This window comes from Sebastes umbrosus, chromosome 3 (assembly GCF_015220745.1).
Source record: "Sebastes umbrosus isolate fSebUmb1 chromosome 3, fSebUmb1.pri, whole genome shotgun sequence".
Taxonomy (NCBI): domain Eukaryota; kingdom Metazoa; phylum Chordata; class Actinopteri; order Perciformes; family Sebastidae; genus Sebastes; species Sebastes umbrosus.
The window spans coordinates 11,966,094-11,984,875 of NC_051271.1; the positions used below are offsets into that span (position 1 = coordinate 11,966,094).

The window sequence follows — 18,782 nt, forward strand, 5'->3', positions numbered from 1 at the left end:
TCACATTCTGTGCTATAAATGATTTATTGTTTGTTTGCTTGTTTTGAAACCACGCAGGTCCAACTCAATATTTTAATGTTCTTATACGTGAAGAAAATCCTTCATTCTTAAACAATAGGCTACCATATCACCACTTGTGATCCAACTTTATCTCACATTTCTGTACACTAAGACAGAGAAGCCTACACTAAAACACTTTGATAACAACTTGCCTCCGGTGCTCATGTGTTTGCCGTCGCTTTCCCCAAAACACTCAGAGCCTCTATATCCCTGGGATTTCATTCAGAGTGGCACTTCACCGTGGTGACACACAACGGTCCATTTTTCTTGCAGCCATGGCGTCGGGGTGTTGCTGTGACTATAGAGGCTAGAAGGGGGCTTAAGGGCTGCAGGGCGGATTGAGAAATGGGACACATTATTTGTCCATGAAACATTATGTGACACAACATGACACCAGGCCATTTGTATGTAAAGGTAAACATTTCAGCGTGACGATTCGACAAGAGAGGACAAGGCTCCTGTCAATGTGGTTTTATACTCGCAGCTGAGAGAGAGAGAGAGGTGTTGTGGCATCGTGTGGCGACGTGGAGTGTGTATGTGGAACTTTGTGAGTGTGTGTGTAGAGCTTCTGTTCACAAATTTAATCCCCATAGACACAAGTCACTTGGTCCGGTCTGAAAAGGTGTTGTCAGGCTTGTTCTCTTGTTCTAGTCTTTTCCTGCTGAAAGCACTGACAGACTGTTGATCACAGAGCTTCACAGAAAGTGTTTCTTGGAGTGTGTGTGGGTGTGTGGCGGGGGATTTCACCTGTACTGGCAATTCATTTAATTTGAAAAAGTGTGACGGTCAGACCCTCCCAGCGGGGGCCAACAACAAGAGAGTTTAAGCACCAGTCTAAAATCTACACCATGACCATGAAGTCCACTAACCCCGGGGCGTCCTGGTCTCCTCGGGCTCTAAGACGATGGTTCCCAACTGTTTTGGCATGTGACCCCTTAAAATGAGGCACCGTCTACTTGTGGCCCCTCATCACAGGTGGATATGGCCTCAATGTGAACACGAGTGAAGAGCAGTTCAAACACTCTCAAAGTGTTTAATTTGAAGTATATGGGTTGGGCAATATGAAGATATATTATATGTAAACCATCAGACAAAAACTGTCAAGCCACTATAGGTGGTGTTGCAAATCAATAAATAGGACTATTTAATGGAAATATTAGTTATTATATTTAGTACTTTGATTTGTCAGGTGTTTAATTTGGTGGATTAGAAAGTATAACCAGACATAACTAATTATTTTATCCATAAACAGTCTCTAAATTGTTTGTTTTAATTCTCGCTATATCGCGATATGCATCAATATTGTGATATAAAATTACATATTCCATGATTGAACATTTTATCCATATCCCCCCACTGCTTATGTGAAGCATCTTTAAAGGCCTGAATTCAGAATCAGATTTATTTGCCAAGTACATACATACAGGGAATTTTACTCCAGTTGTATGCATCTCTCTCAATGTAGTTACACAGAAAAGAAATAACAGCTAGGGACAAGGACAAAATAAAGGTAAAGAATAGACAGGACTGTTATGTACACAAGTGACAAAAATAGGTGTATATATAAATATATATATATAAAAAAAGCCAATGACCAGCAATCAAATAAGAAATAAAATAAAACATCTATATACAAGTCAAATGTTCTGTATGTGGAAAACAATATAAATGGTGCAAAGAAATAAATACTGAGTGGATATACATGGACTGGATGATGAATTATTCAGTATGTCACAAGAGAAAAAAAAAAGCTAAATTAAAGAAATGTCCAGGAAAAAAAACATAATTTTGTGTTACACCACTGGTCTAAGACACTGACCATATGCGTTTGCAATGGAATTTCCTGTCAGCTCTGTACTGTATTTTATCTAATACTTTCAAAACTTCCAAAAGTACATCAACAGCAGCATGTGAATCTGCTTACTGCTTTTCCATCGTGTCAAAGCTGTCGGTGTAGAAGCCGGTGTCGACTGTAGGGGCCAAGCAGTGTTACATAGGCATGTCTGAAAAAGACTTAAGACGGAGAGCCCACTAAAATTTCAAAATATGAAACTGACTTAGAAACCAAATATGTATTCTGCTACATGACACAGAATTCCGAGCTTTGCCGCTGTGACGAGTCATCATTCCCCTCCGGCTGTGTTTCATCATTTGTTTCTTCCTGCATGCAAGCTTTGCCACTGATTACTACATGCTCTACTTGGCATATTAACTCCAGAATCTACTGAATCTCTCTCTAATACACCATCAGTTTCTTATCCCTTATTTGATGCTGTGATATCTATTAATTAATGCAACACCAATGTTAATGTGATTGAAATTATCAAACTCTCACTGCAGTGACACAACAGGAGTCTGTGTGATGGAGTGAAAGAAACACACTAGTGTTGGGGCTTTAGGTTCTGTACATCCGGTGTGTGTGTGTGTGTGTGTGTGTGTGTGAATGACTCCAGCACAGAGGGCCCCATATGGGTGATGCATGGGAGCCATTTTTGTTCAGAAGCGCTGATCCAGGGCGAGTCTTTTTTTTTTTTTTTTTTTTAGAGGGAATTCCTCCTGCCTGGCTGCTTTGATACAAGCTGGCTGGTTGTATTTACATACGTACAGTAACAAGGACGCCTGCACCAACACAAGCAGAAGAGGAAGCAGGGTTTTTTTTTCTACAGAACTGAAACAAGCTGATGCAACCAGTTACGGTTGGAGTCTGCAGCTGAGCAGATGCTACACAAGACTGTCAGCCAACGTACAAATTATTTCTAGGGCTGCAACTAACTTTTATTTTCATTTTTAATAAATCTACTGACTATTTTCTCAATTAACCAATTGTTTGGTCTATAGAGGTTCAGTAAATAGCAAAAGAATAATATTAAAAATGCACATCACATGTTCCCAAAACCCGCGTGTCTTAAAGGTGCTATTGATAACATTGATAACATTCAGCTTCTAGACGTCACATTCACAGTTCCATTGCATTTACTTCACAACAAGTCGTTGCCAGGCACTTATCGTCAAGCTCAGCCATTTATCTGTTTTTTCCACAGTAACTGACGACCGAGAGATACCACGTGATACCAACGTCGTTTTACTATTGGCTCACAAGCCTTGTTAGAAGTGGGAACCAAACGTCAGATATCTTCCACAGAGATAAACAAAACATTCATTTTAGGCCCGCCAAATTTTTTTAAATGATCAATTCACAATTATAATATTTTTTTTAGCACCTTTCTAAAGGCTCTGTGGATGTATATATATTTCTTTAAATTTGTCTACATAAAAATGTTATCAATAAGATCTTTATAATGTCTTGTTTTATCTGACCAACAGTCCAAAAGCCCCATATATGTAATTTACTATCATAGAAGACAAAGAAAACAAGAAAATATTCACATTAATTTTCTGTTGCTCAACTAATAGATCAATAGACTAATTGTTTCAGCTGTATTTATTTCCTAGCAACTGTACTAACTAGACATATTTTCTAATTTCTGAAGATGCACCTCAGAATTTGTCAAAGAAAACCTGTTTTTCTGAATTTTAGTACAGTTTCTCTAAAATCCTCTTGTGTGTTTCATCAAACGGACTAAATCGAAACAATAACAGTGTTGAGGACGCGGTTGGGGCATTTTTACTCTTCAGACAAGTACATTTGTACACAAATGACCATCAGTTGCAGAATATTGCCAATACACCAGAGCAGCTGACGAGAATCCTGTTTTGATAAACCACTCCATCGCGGCGTCTGGCGCCAAATGAAAGCAGGAGCCACCATTGGCACATACAAACGCCATCAAATGAGAGCAATGACATGCTTCTTTTAACTCCTTCTCCTCAATAAAGATCATTCATCAGGCAGAACCATCCCTCAGGAATGTGTGATTGGAAATCAAGGGGACTTTAAATCCCTGTCCAGGACCCTCCATCCATCTTCAACACGCCAGTGGTCTGGACGCTCAGAGATGAACCGCTGAACCAGGTGCCTCCATTCAGTCAGTCTCCTCTACCTTTTTTAAAATAATAATAGTAAACGCCGTCAAATGCATGGAGCCCAAAATCAGGCAGCCACATCACAATTTCACCGAGGCAGTGAGGCATCCCGGACCTGCATCCAATTTAGCGAGATATGGGGAGCAGAGGAGGCCCCCATATGCACTTCCCAAAAACAAAACAGATGCAGGATATTAAGTGTGTGTGTGTGTGTGTGTGTGTGTGTTAGATGTATACATGGGCTAAAAGAGGTGATAGTGTTGAGACATGAGGTGCAGTATAACCTTTGGAAGGAAACAATCCAACTCTGTGATGGCCTTTCCTGTGTTGATACGCATGGAGAAACCTCTGGGATCAGATGGCATTCACCCTCTGATTCCCTATCATAACGCCATTCGCTCACTATTATTATGATGGCGATGCCTATAGTTGGATATACAGAGTTCACAATTATTCTCATGATATGGAAGGGAGAGAAAAGGTGGATGTTAATGTTACACAGTCTTCACGGGAGCCGGGATGGCATAATTCTGCTGTATTCTACGTGTTATAAATATGACTGATGGCGATAGCCAGTCTGTTGAATTACATTTACATATAGATTTACATTCCCATCAACATGTTATAATAGCACAGGCCTGGAGGTCCATACTAGTCACTCATACATGCATGCACACGCCAAGTGTGCACATGCCCATATTCTGACATTTCATAGCCAATATTTGTGCCTTATTGAGGACGGTGAAAAGGCCCAACATCCATCAGACTGACAATAGTCTATGTAGTGAAGAACAGTGTAAGGCCCTGCTGGATCTTTTGTCTGCAGAATGAGATATGATGCCTTTTGAAGTAAAGCGACCCAGTTTACATTTACACATCAACTTGAATTATTGCATTTTATAATCAGAGTACATGTTCTGCAATAATGTAGTCGCTGAGCACATATAATACAAGCCACCATAAACTGATAATATTTTGCATAACAGAAGAGTTTAACCAGCACTGTTATTCAGATCCCCTGTTTTTGCAAGTGGTAGTTCGAGAGCAGACAGGAAATGAGTCTAGAAAACCTCAGCTGGACTTGAAGCAGAGATGCTATGACCAATTAATGTCAGCATCCCCAACCCCTTGGCAACCAGGACACACCAGATCTGTCATGTTCAGTTCTGGTAAGACTACTGTATGTTTTGTTTTGTTAGACCTAAACCAATGGTTTCATATGATGATTTATAAGAGCCTAGAGATTAAGGAAAATGTTTTCATCTAACAAGCCAACCAACAAAACATTTAGAAAACAACAATGACAAATAGGGAGATCTTAATAAAATTGTATAGAAAATCAAATTACCTGATGATGCCATGAGGGATCATGACCTCCACATCCTCTGGTCTTAAGACCCAAATTAATTTCTTATCTCCTCAGATTTTGGTCATTTTATGGGATCATGGTGGGCAAAATACTCTTGCAATGAAACTGTTTGGTAATTATAATTTTAGAATAACTCCACATCACAGCGAAATGATAAGCTCTTTTTAATGATATCAGGATATATAGGATTATAGCATCACAATCTTGATAGGGGGTAAAAACCCAAACCAGATGTACATGTAGTGCATAGAAGCACTGTAACTCAATGTAGGAATATAATACACTATTTGAAAAATTGGCTTAAAGTTTAGGGATTTGAGTGCCGTGAAGTGGAGCCCATCTTCTATATAACTGACAGTAATACATTATACGTTTTTATGGTCCTCAAAGTTTTTTTGTCTAACTTTTTTCTACTTTTTATTAGCTTTTCATTCCACTCAGACTCAGCCTAGATTGGCAGAAACAACAGACTGATATAACTAGAATAACAAGAAAAAGAAGAAGAAAATATCAGTTTGTCTATATTAAGGCCAAGAAAAAAAAAAATGGAAAATCCCAATTTATTAAATAAAAATATGCAAACTGTTCTGGTGTCTGATCAAATTTGTCCGTGCTGGGAATGGGATAATGTTTGTGGATTTCAGGGGGTCCTTTGACTCATGCACTTTTTCTAAATCCTGACTGATTTTCAAGCGTTGGTGCTTGGAAACATACAAAATCCCTCCAGCCCCAGCAATTTAAACTCAATCAAATCTTTACATTTATTACTGAAGCTCTGTGGTTGCCACCATCGGGTCAAATATATCAATTATCCCCTCAATATTGTAGGTCCTTCCTTCCTGCAGCTGTCAGACTCCACAACCAGCACTGCTCCCAGTAGACCACTTACACACCAAAAAACTGACAACAACCTGATATTTTCAGATGGAATTTCATTCATTCATTCATTCATTCATTCTCACTGTGCAATATCAATTTCCACTTGTGCAATTTTGTTAATAGTCTGTTTATTGTCAATACTGTATATACTGCTCCTATTTTTATACCTCCTTCTATTTAAATGGTTCATATTTTGTAACACTTTGTTTAGCTCTTTTTTTTTTTACTGTGTTAGCTGAAGTATCTTGTTTTTGCACTATCCCCTTTGCTGCTGTACACTGCAAATTTCCCCACTGCGGGACTAATAAAGGAATATCTTATCTTATCTTAAAGGTCCCATATCATGCTCATTTTCAGGTTCATACTTGTATTTTGTGTTTCTACTAGAACATGTTTATACACTGTAATGTAAAAAAAACCATTATTTTCCTCATACTGTCGGCCTGAATATGCCTGTATTTACCCTTCGTCTGAAACGCTCCGTTTTAGCGCATTTTGACAGAATTGCGATGGAATTGCAACAGAATTGTGTTGCTAGGCAACAGCTTGGGTCCATGTGCACTTCCTGCCAGCTGATGACATTCACATACACTGCAACCAGGAATAAACTGGGACACATTTAGAATGTGTACGTTTAAAATTATGTCAAGGGTCTAAATATTGTATATTCGTGACATCACGAACGGGCAGAAATTCTGACAGCTTGTTTCAAATGCAGAGTTTCTGAATACGGGCTGTGTGTATTTCCCTGTGGATTGAGTGTTTTGATACTTTCACAGTATTTATATGGGACTTAAGCCTGCTTTATAATAAAAAAATATATGAAAATCGCACTTTTTTATAATATGGGACCTTTAATAACACTCAATGACCTCCTCAGCAGGAACGCAGTGAAACGTTACGGTCGACCAACATATTTTCCTCTGACGAACCCGGAAGTGGTTCGTCTGTCTCCCTCTGGCTCTCTGGAAGAGCAGCTCCGACTCTCTTATAACCTCTCCGTTTTGTTGGATAAAGGTGAGCTCATGGTTTCTTAAATTAAACATGAAACACGTACAGTGTTGGCTTTGAGTAGGGAGACTTTATATCTCTGTGTTTGTCTTCTTTGATGTGTTTTTGTGAGTGAAATGCTTCATTGTTTACATCCGACCGGCTGCTCTGCTGCTCATAAACACGTGGACAGACAGGAGAGACACATGCTAACTGTCTCACATGGAGATGTAGCTAGAAAACAATCACTTATTAGTGACATATTCGGGTGACTCTGTGTTTTGGGGCCAGTTAAATGTTAGTTTGTCAGATAGTAGCTTCTTATTGAGCTAACTTTGTGCCTCAGTCCACCTGATAGCTGGTTAGCATTCAGGGCTACCACAAACTAGCTGCAGTTAGACTGAATACCTGCTTCTAAAACTGAGATTTCTGCTGTTTTGCTTTGCTTGCTTTGTCATTGTAGTGTAGTTTAGTTGTGGGCTGTGTGCTTAGGATGTCATCCTGTCACTCTACACTGTGTGTTTCCATCAACAACAACAACAACACCTTCACATCAGTGGATTTATCAACTTATTTCTCCCATTAGTCCTCCTAAAATCATCATTAACGCACTAAACAACAGACTAAACTAAACTAAGCTGATGACTAAACAACAGTGATGATTTGATTTGATTCTGATATAAAAGACACACTGTAAACACAAAACAGAAGTGGGAAATATTTATATAACAGTTGTGGAAGAAGTATGAGTCAAGTAAAATGCTTTTGAGTTTATTTAAAGGTCCCATGTTATGCTCATTTTCAGGGTTCATACTTGTATTTTGTGTTGCTTATTAAACTGAGATTTCTGCTGTTTTGCTTGTGATTGTAGTGTAGTTAGTTGTGGACTGTGTGCTCAGGATGTCATCCTGTCACTCTACACAGTGTGCTTCGCCCCAACAACCAACCAAACACCTTCACATCAGTGAATTTATCAACTTATTTTTCCCATTAGTCCTCCTAAAATCATCATTTACACACTGACTAAACAACAGTGATGATTTGATTTGATTCTGATATAAATGACACACTGTACACACAAAACAGACAAGTGAAAATATTTATATAACAGTTGTGGAAGAAGTATAAGTCAAGTAAAATGCTTTCGAGTTGACTTAAAGGTCCCATATTATGTCATCCTGTCACTCTACACTGTGTGTTTCCCTCAACAACCAAACACCTTCACATCAGTGAATTTATCAACTTATTTTTCCCATTATATCCTCCTAAAATCATCATTTACACACTGACTAAACAACAGTGATGATTTGATTTGATTTTGACATAAACAACACACTGTACACACACAAACAAACAAGTCAAAATATGTATATAACAGTTGTGGAAGAAGTATAAGTCAAGTAAAATGCTTTTGAGTTGACTTAAAGGTCCCATATCGTGCTTATTTTCAGGATCATACTTGTATTTTGTGTTTCTACTAGAACATGTTTGCATTTGGTAAATGTAAATTTGGTCACCAAACTCCATGTGCCAATAGGCTTTTTTCATAGCAGACATTTTGACCTGTCATACTTTAAGATACAGTCACGTTACATTTCCATCCTACAAATATTCGCTCCATATCCCATTCATCTGACACACATGCATGTGTCTCCAGTCAGAGTTGACCGAGATAATATGCTCGGTTGGCCAATAGATTGGTGCTTGATGTTTGGAAATGTAGAAGTAATTAGTACAACATCCATTACTAGACTACAAACTGTAGCATTGCTCTCTCCCTCAGACTTTTTACAGTTTGTACAATTCTGATATTAATCCACGTCAGAATCGTGGCATCACATCCTTTTTCTGAGCAGAGTGCGAGTCAATTGTATTGAATGGAAGGTTAATATGATTGTATGTTTTAGTAGGAAAAGCACATGTATTACTAATAACATTAACAATGGCTCTGACTTATGGTGCCTTCAAGTGAAACTCGTGAGCTCGTGTTTACAACATGGGAAGTCGTGTACACGATATGCTTGGCGTTCAAGTGGTAAAGTCATGAGAACACCGCTGCTAAGCAACGGCAATATTAACATTACTGTCGGCGTCTAGAAGCCACAGAGGCTAACAATTTAGCAAGCTAGCAAGTGGGTAACATAATGCAGGAAATGCAAAGGCATAGTGACAGAGGAAAAAGGTGAGGTCATTGGGAATATCAAACATCTTCCTCAGACATAGTATACAATTTTGAAGAATTACTATATACTACTAACATTGCAATATACTCACTTATCATGTACCAAAAAATCAACTTCCATGGCCTCCGCCATTTCCGACAATGTCAAACAAATACGTCACAACTCGGAGCTTTCAGAAACTTTCCACTGAGGGGGGGCGTTCATATGGACTGTTCTCTTGAACACGGTAAACACGATCCCGTTTGAAGGCACCAATATTCAACTGTCCCAGTAACACGTGACAGCGAGCCAGGATGCACAATACCAGGACCCTGAAACAGAAGCAGCTAGATGCAATTCAACCATCATTATTTTTAAGATTTAAACCTGGTATTTTCCTACTCTGACTAGTGAAGGTGTGAGTTGTCCAACCTTAACAGATGCAACAAAGCTAACAGGAGAGTCAGGGAGATGTCAATCAAGTACGTTCCGTATATACTGATACAGTCCTGTGCAGAGCTTTAATTAGGCAGATTAATTGAACACACCTGTGCTTGGGGACCGCGACTGTGCTGGAGCTTTACAGTCCACCACTGTACTGTAGAACACAGTCGGTCATTTGTCGGCTCCAGGTCTCTGTGCACTGCTAAAACTTCAAAACTGTCGCTCTCCCTCACCAGCCGGTAAGGCTCTTCTTTCTGTCCCTTTAATCCCCGGCGGCCAGCTTGTGACCGTGTAGCGTGGCGTTTCTGCGGTGTGTGCGGTCTGGGAGCCAATCATCTCCAGCCATCATGGCACAGACACGCAGGACTGGACAGAGCAATGGGCCGGTGCCCCTTCTCTGTCCTGTGTGTCTGTGTGTGTCTGTGTGTGTGTGTGTGTGTATGTGTGAGAGAGAGAAAGAGTTAGAGAGAAATTGGGAAAATTAGCACAGTATGTGTTGTAAAGAGTGTAATAAGAAGACAATTTCACAGTTTTCTAACATAATCATTCAAAGTCGGTTCAAGATTATGTCTCGTTAAAGTGTTTGTTGTTGACTTAACCTGGATCCATGTTGTTTCTCAGCACCAAAGCTCTGATAAAACAGTAAAAATAAATCAGAGTGCAGCTGACCCATGCGGTCTCTCAGCTTTGTTAACAAGCCCCGATGGATTTCAGAACAAGACCAAAGTCTGTGCTCATACCGTGATTGATGCTGGCCTGTGTTCACTTATTCCTCAGTGCTGTAGATAATAGTTGATAGAACTGTATTTGCATGAGGTGGATAGTTTAGAGAGGAAATAATTAACTAATTATTCTGATACCAGTATTCGATACTGCTATCCAAAACAGTAGCCTTCATTGTGCTGTCGCCCTGGATGTATCATGGCAACTACTGTCCACTATCCATACATGGTCATTGGTCAGTAGTATTGGCCGATACCGCAACTTGACATATTGGTATCAAGAAGGAAAAAATGGGGTAACACTTAATTTTACAGGTCTGCAAATTTCATGGTAATTAGGTGATAATTAGCAAGTAACCTATTTCAAATTTCTTTGGAATTACTGCCAAATTACCCCAATATTTACTTCAAATTTTAGCGAAAATTACTTTAATATAAACTTTATTTAATAATTATTTCCCAATAGCTGGTAATTTATTTAATACATTTCTAGGAAAAGAATAGAAAGTTAATTGATATGCTTTATTTCCATGTCTGCTGATAAATAGATAATAAATAGCAAATAACTTATTTGAAATTTCTTAATAAACTCCCTGAATCATGACATCAGCTACCAGGTTACATCTGTGTCGACAATAAGTCACACAATGGTGAGATTTCTGCCTGATCAGAAGTGTCTTCTTTGGTTTTCCACCTCCGTTGAAGAGCACCGCACAGCCGCTTCTCAAGCGTAAGGGCCCTATTTTAACGATATGCTATTTTAGAATATAATTATTAAATAATGTTTATAATGAAGTAATTTTCGATACATTTTGAGGTAAATATTGGGATAATTTATCAGTAATTACAAAGAAATTTCAAAAAGGTTACTTGCTAATTATCACCTATTTACCAGGAAATTTGCGGACCTGTAAAATGAAGTGTTACCAAGAAATGGCAACAGAACATCTCTATAATTAACAAAGAATCCTGGTAATAATATACCAGTTGGATATCTTGAATTGATGTTGGTGGATTGGCCATCAGCCAGATGTGACATGTCGATGTTAAATACATTAAGAGAGTGGCGTATAGAAATTTGAGGGAACACAGATTTTAAACAGGACAATTTAAAGTCAATACTGGTATTTGAATTATAATGAAAATAATCATTTGTTGCAGCCTTGAATGTTTTATACTTTGGGAAATGGTTGGCTTGACAATAATATTAAGTTTGCATGATTAAAAGTAAGCTGGCGTGATATTCAAAAGAGTTATTTGTTTCTCGAAGTGCAACCTTAATATAGTATGACAATATTAGTACACATTGCACATATATTATTATTTATATGTGTTACTTTGGAATGCAGTTGACCCTTCGCTAAGTCCCGCCCCCCGCTGCTACTCCGTCAAGCTGTCAGAGCTACCACAGAGCCCACACTGTCACTAAATGCACTCCCTGAATAAATATGATCTAATATTTGGAAAAACAAAAAAGGAATTTCAGAGAGAAGCAGACAGAAGGATCTACACTACACATTTGGAGGACAAATCAGGATGTTAAACTGATTCAGCAGCGAAAACGGGTTAGAAAGATAAATATAGAAGCTAAAGTCTACAGATCACAGTGTAAAAGTGAACCATCACATCACCTGGTGATCAAGACAGAAGATAATGAAATCAAAGAACAACACTGTTTCTGTAAAGCCTGTAACATAGTGCTAACGCTAGTTAATGATGTGCTAATGTATTCTGCTAATGTTAGCTCCATAGTTTTAGAAACGCATATCTCCTTCCAACCTCTCCGGGTAACGAGTAGCGAAGGGTCGATTGTGAGGGCTTGTGATGCCTATAATAACTCAGCTTGGTGTTGTGTGTTTTCATCCCTGCAGTTCGCTCCAGCCGCTGAGCTCAGCATCTCCCCAGGTGTGAGTGTTGGTAAGGTGCGTGCATGTGTGTGTGCATGTGAGTGTGTTGTGGGGTGATGTACTGTGCGTACCAGGATCGTGAGGAGTTGGAGGATGATCTCTATCAAGAGGATGAAGGGGACTCTGAGGGGTCAGAGGCCAACAGCGAGCTGGAGTTCCACCTCTACAGCCAGCTCCACTACTCCTCTAATGCCGGGGAGATGGAGGAGCGGGAGGACAGAGGAGAGAAGGCGGAGGGCCGGGACAGCCAGCAGCTTGAGGCACCTGAGAAAACTGTAGAAACTGACGAAGAAAGTAGGCCTCCATCACCTGATTTGAGCAAGTTACTGCAGTACCTGAAGAAGAAGGAGGAGAAGAAGAAGAAGGGAGAGAAACTTGATAAGCAGAAGAAGGGGAACAGTAACCCTATAGGTCAGAAGTTGGTGTCATCATATTTTGAAGAGGTCATCGTGATTGACTCCGGCCCTGATGTCATCTCCATCTCTGAGGATGACACTGCCGATGATGATGAAGGGGTCTGCGCCTTAAAGGGACGAAGCTTAGACCGGCAGCAGACTTCCACCCCGGCCCAACAGGTAAGCCCACGTTAGTTACTGTTGTTACTCCTGTCGAGCTCTCTATCCACTCACGGCACATATGGAGTTTACATTAAAGTGGCGACATGGCTACCGCCAGCGGCCAGAGGCAATTAAGAGTTGGCCGTCTTGGTTCCGACTACAGAGCCTCTGTGTAATTATTTTACTAACTTCATAAATATAGGCGCAACTCAGACGCGATCTTCTTCTTTTGTGCCGTAAGTCGAGCCTTCCTTTTCCCGGGAGATCGCCTCCAAGAGGCAGACTATTTAGGGAACCAGTCTAAACGCTGATGGTGTCATTATTCTATAGCCATTACATTGTGCAATCAACATTTACTTCATAATAAGTTAAAGCTCTATTGCCACTTTAATTCATTACACTTTTGCACTTGTGCTTTTGGGATTGGAAAGGCTAAAAAGAAGACACCAACCTCCAAACTCTTCAGATACCATTCTTACTACAGCTCCGTGCACACTGCTTCAACCTGTGGAGACATCCAAAGCTTGACAGTCCTGCTGTTTGTTCTTGACAGCCAATGCTGCTTTCACATCATATGGGATGGGTGGTAGAGATGATTTCTTAACGCTCAGGTCAACTGACAACTCAAGATGGTTGTATGATGTACAGAGTTGGAGAGGGTTGCAAATACTGTGCATTGACAATATATCATTATATCCATAGATTTAATCATCTTGAACAACAGTTGTAGTCGATGTAAAGCAGCTTATCTTCCATATTATAAGTGCTAAGTCAGAAATACAGTATATGGTCTTTGAGGAAAAATCTTTGTTTAGAGGGTTCGATTGTGTTTTTTGACCTAATGTTTCCCACTTGAGCCATTTTGTGTTTCCTTTACCAAATTCACAGTACTGGCTGCTATTTTGTCGAGCTACTGTCCAGTGGCCAGTTTCAGCTCGCTGATTGATCGCTGTTGAGCTGCAGCACTCAGTGAAGCATGTAGCAACGCTAGTAAATGACTTGCTGCTGCGGCGGAGCATCGCCCCAAAAGTTTAACTCTTGCTGAATTTTTAAGTGCTGGCAAACAAGGAATAAAGTTATGATGTTTAACAAAGGCCGAACATGTTCACACAGAACACAGAAAGAAGAGACTTGCAGTGTTTTCTTGATTTTTCTTTCACTTTTAATTCTACTTTTAATTAGTCTACAATATGGTTGTTGTTTGGTCATCCAGGGAACCCAGAAAAGTCTCAGTGTGCCGGTGACTGTGGTGTCCAGCAACTCAGAGTCTGATTCAGAAGAATCAAAGTCTGACTCGTCTGGATCTTCTGATTCGGAGGGTCTGGAGAACTGGATGATCCTGGGTCGAGGGAATCAGGATGGAGACCACAGCATCTCACTCAACCTGGAGGGAGGGTCTGACGGCAGCGAAGGTGCGTCTTTGTTTACGTTTATGAGTGTCTCGTGCATTGTTCCGACTTTTGTGATATGTTTTTGTTCATTTGAATGTGTGGAGAATGGAAGCAGCGAGTCATTTTGTTCGGTCCAGCTCATTCAGAACACTTAGCCCACCTGCAGCACATTGATAAGGAGCGGGCACAGCGGTGGGCTACACTGTGAACACTCGGTGTGCATGTTTGTATGTACATATGCATCATCTGTTTCTGCATGTTTTATGAATTTGTAAGCTCTTAGCATTCCCGGCACTGTCTGCCCAGTCGCTCGCTCCTCTGATGAATCTTTAAGTATGTTTGTGTGCATTATGTATTGATATGTGCGCGGAGGCTTGCGCGGGTGTGAATATTTGTGTTTATAAAATATTCCAGTTCTAATCAGCATGCATGTGTACATACATGCGCATACCAACAGTCATAACGCTAATGCCAAAAACAAACAAACGGGAGAGACAACAACTCGGGAGGGGAGGTCGGGAGAGATGGGAGTAATCAAAAAATGAATAAAAATGTTCCCCCTGCAAATCTCTTCAGATCTACACATTATCTTAACCTGCAGCCTCAGCAACCTCTCAAGCTCCTCTCCCGCAACCCCCACCTCCTTCACCCTCCTAACTAACTCTCTCCCATCTCATTCTTTTATCCTATTTTCTCACTATTGTGCTCTCTCTCCCTCTTTCTGTGTCTCTCTCACCGTTTTCTTCCTCATTTGAATTTCCCTGGGCTGATGTTTCTGCAAGAGTGCTCACTGCCTCCTCGACACACAACTGGGCTAAAGGAGGGGGTCTGGAGCTGGTGGGAAGGCTCGAGGTTTTGGCCTGGTTTTGGGAGGAAAGGAGGATTTTAGGTCTCTGTCTCGCTTTCTCTCCCTTTCTCTCTCTCTCGCTCGTCTGGCGTCTCTCTGTGATCTTTGGAGCTTGACCTCATGTCTGCACATGGGGGGTCATGGGTGTGGTGTGGAAGGGGTCTTAAAGTGGGAGGAATGGGGGAGGGTTTAGCCCAAAAAAAAAAAAAAAACAGGGAATAGAAGGCAAAGAAATTTGAGGGACGAGCCTCAATAGTCTTGAGCTGCGAGATAATTCGATTCTACACAGTAATTCTTAGCAGGGGTCGAGTATGTAGTGTGTGTTCACACTGGAAAAGTGGCAAAATATGTTTTTCTTATTGTCATTAATCCCATGAAAAGACCAACAATGAATTGATCCTAACAAGTATTGCCTAATATAGCTCATTCCTCTGTGCCGTAGAGCTCCATTGTTGTCCAAAAACTATTAAAAACACGTCAGTGAGCCACACGGTTGCACTGGGTGACATCTTAATTCATTAGAATGATCATGCAGTTTATTTATTTCCGTCATTCCTGCTGCTGTAAACACTCACTTGTGCACCAAATGTGTTTCAATCCGAAGCTGAAAATAGTCCCCAACAAATGCACTATTTACTCCTGTTTGAGGAACTACAGCGCCCAGCTTGTTTCAGGATATTAGAGAGCCATTTTTTATGATTTACATCTTCAGTAGGAACAAAGGTTGGGCTGAGAGTCACAGACAGGGTAGGAAGGTCAGACAGCATTGAGAGGCAAGCTACCACATTAATGATTTTGGTGTTTTCATGTGATCTGTTAACAGTAAGAAAAGTATAGCACACGCCAGCTTGGGTCTCTTTCAGTGCTTTATAGCAGAAGTGGGCCAACTTCACTGAAAATAATACACCTTTATGAAATAAAACATTAACTGTTAACCAAAAGAGTAGAGGTGCTATTTCAGATGATCAAGTTGATGATATGGTGGTAAAGATCTGGCTGGCTACCACATCTGCTAAACAATTTCCTTGAGGAAATCCTGGTAACCTTGGTCTTTTAGTATACTAAAAAGCAGTACACATACTAAATGTTTTTGGAGTTTGCTGTTGATGTTGAGACTATTTTCCCACAATGCATTGCACAAGGGAAATGAAGGGCAGAGCTACAAAACATTAAAACAAAGTGCGAATTGTGGTGAGACAACAGGAAGATCTCTGGAAATAATAAATAAGTACCATTAAATCTTTGACATTTTTCTCTCTGTTTATGAAGTATAATTGGCTGTGGAGTTTTTAGTTGATCGACAGAAAATGAATCGGCAACTATTTTGATAGTCGAACAATGTTTTGATTTGCTTTTCAAGCAGAAATGCCAAAAGCATTTTCTGGTTCCAGCTCCTTAAATGTGAGGATTTGCTGCTTTTCTCTGTTTATATCATTGTAATCTGATTATCTTCTGGTTTTGGGCTGTTGATCGAACAAAACAAGATCATCTTGAGCTCTGGGAAACTGAAGACATCTTTTACAATTTTATAGACAAATAAAAAAAAAATCGTTTGACCGAGAAAATAATTGTCAGATTAATCTATGAAAATAATTTTGTGCCCTAGTGTCGTGCCAAAATCACAGTTTGATCCTCTCGGTGCAAAATAGAAAAGTATATTGATTTAATGTGCACTTACTGCAAAAACAGTACACTATGAAAATAAGTATATAGTACATACTGTATACAAAGAGTATGTTTATATGGAACTGGGATACCGTTTTGATTATTCCTCCTCTTGTCCTGTTTTCTGGTTAAATTATGCTTATTTTCTTCTTCTGGGAATTAGTCTCACATGCCCTTTATTTTACGAGAGAGAGGGCCAATTTTAGGTTGAATTCTCGACTCCAATATCTGTTAGATTCATAACCCAGGGCTGTTTGATAAATATAAAGATTGATTTCTGTTTTTATATGCCATGTTATGCGTTGACTCCTATAGCCTGGGAGCCCTGCTTGTTTTTTCCACATTTGTGTGTGAGTAACAGGTTTGCACAGCAGTGACTAATAGTATTTGTACGCCTAAACCCCATCTCAGCATCACCATCAAATCACATTCACTACACTTAGTCTCCCCCTTTCACCCTACAGAAATTGAATCCTTTCATCCTCTTTCTCTCTTTCTCGTTCTGTCTCTCTCCTACACGGTGTCACTTGTTCACATACTTTTACAATCTAATCTTTTCTCACTCCACCACGTATGGTTTTTATCAAATACATGGACACACATACACCCCGATGCACACACACAGCCTGAGTAGCTATCTGTCACCTGGCTGTACAGGGGCAGCTGTTGGTGGGTGGATCTGTAGGGACACTGGATAAGGAAAAGAGAAAAGATAGTAGAGAAAAGGGGGATGAGCGAGGGCCGTCTGCCTGTCCGGCAGCCATGCAGCAGCAACCAGACGGAACAAGAGAGAAAAAGCAGGGCTTCCCAAAATCCAGCTCAGTGCCTCTCCCACCCGGAGAGGTGTGCGTGTACATGCCCGTGAATGAATCCGGGGTGTAGGCGGGGTGTGCTGAAGCTAAACTTGAATCGTAAGTGGTTAAACTTCACTCAGTGGTCACACTTTTTTTTTTTCTCTTTCTCTGTTGCTCCCCCCAGTTCTCTCCTTCGCTTTTTTTGTCCCCTCGGTCTTGGTCAGTGCACACCAAACTTTGTTTGAGGCTTAGAGAGTCAGCTCTTGCTCGCTATCGGGGTGGCCGATCACATCAGAGTGTGTGTGTGTGTGTGTGTGTGTCAGTGTGTGTGTGTGTGTGCTTCACTGAAAGTCTTGGTGAATTAGAGAGAAAGGAGTGTGTTTGTGTGTTTGTAGGCAAAGGTTAACTCTCTCTATCTCACAGAGAAGGAAGGTAAGCTCTTCTCTCTCCACTCCTCTCCTCTCCTCTCCTCTCCTCTCCTCTCCTCAAGCATAGTTTTATCTCCGCTGTGTTGTTCATTACAGTTTTGTCATGCTGTTCAGATTGCCTAGGCCTAACACAAATGTTTTTATCGTCGCAAATGTGTGTGTTAAAAGCAGTAGTACAAGTGTTTTCACTCTCTACCTTCATATGTGTGTGAATGAGTGATGCTGCTTCGGGCCTGAATCAGCTTTTGCACTCTGACACCTTAGTTGGCCTTTATACATTTTGAAGTGTGTATCAGCTTTCTTTTTTTTAAAGATTATTTTCTGGGCTTTTTGCCATTATTAGATAGTACAGTCGAAGATGGACAGGAAAGTGGGAGAGATGGGACGACATGCAGCTAAGGGCCGTGGGTCGGATTCAAACCCGGGCCGCTGCTAAGCAGGCGAGCTACCGCGGCACCCCGAAGTGTGTATCATCTTAACTCACATGCCAGCGTACTGTACAAGTGAAATATGGATTTAGTTGGCTTCTGTGTGTGTTTTGCGGCTGTGGGCATCGGGATTGTAAAATGAGATTACAATGGCA

General features: G+C 40.4%; 1 protein-coding gene across 1 annotated transcript in view; it reads left to right on the forward strand.

The window, feature by feature from the left end:
* Positions 1 to 7,153: 7,153 nt before the first annotated feature.
* The window catches only part of zcchc7 (zinc finger, CCHC domain containing 7), a 59,281-nt gene continuing 47,652 nt past the window's right edge, over positions 7,154 to 18,782 (forward strand). The window contains exons 1-3 of the mRNA XM_037764057.1: positions 7,154 to 7,309; positions 12,482 to 13,092; positions 14,288 to 14,486. Coding sequence (XP_037619985.1) covers positions 12,574 to 13,092; positions 14,288 to 14,486 — 718 coding nt within the window. The 5' untranslated portion in view covers positions 7,154 to 7,309; positions 12,482 to 12,573. The remainder of the gene's footprint in view (positions 7,310 to 12,481; positions 13,093 to 14,287; positions 14,487 to 18,782) is intronic.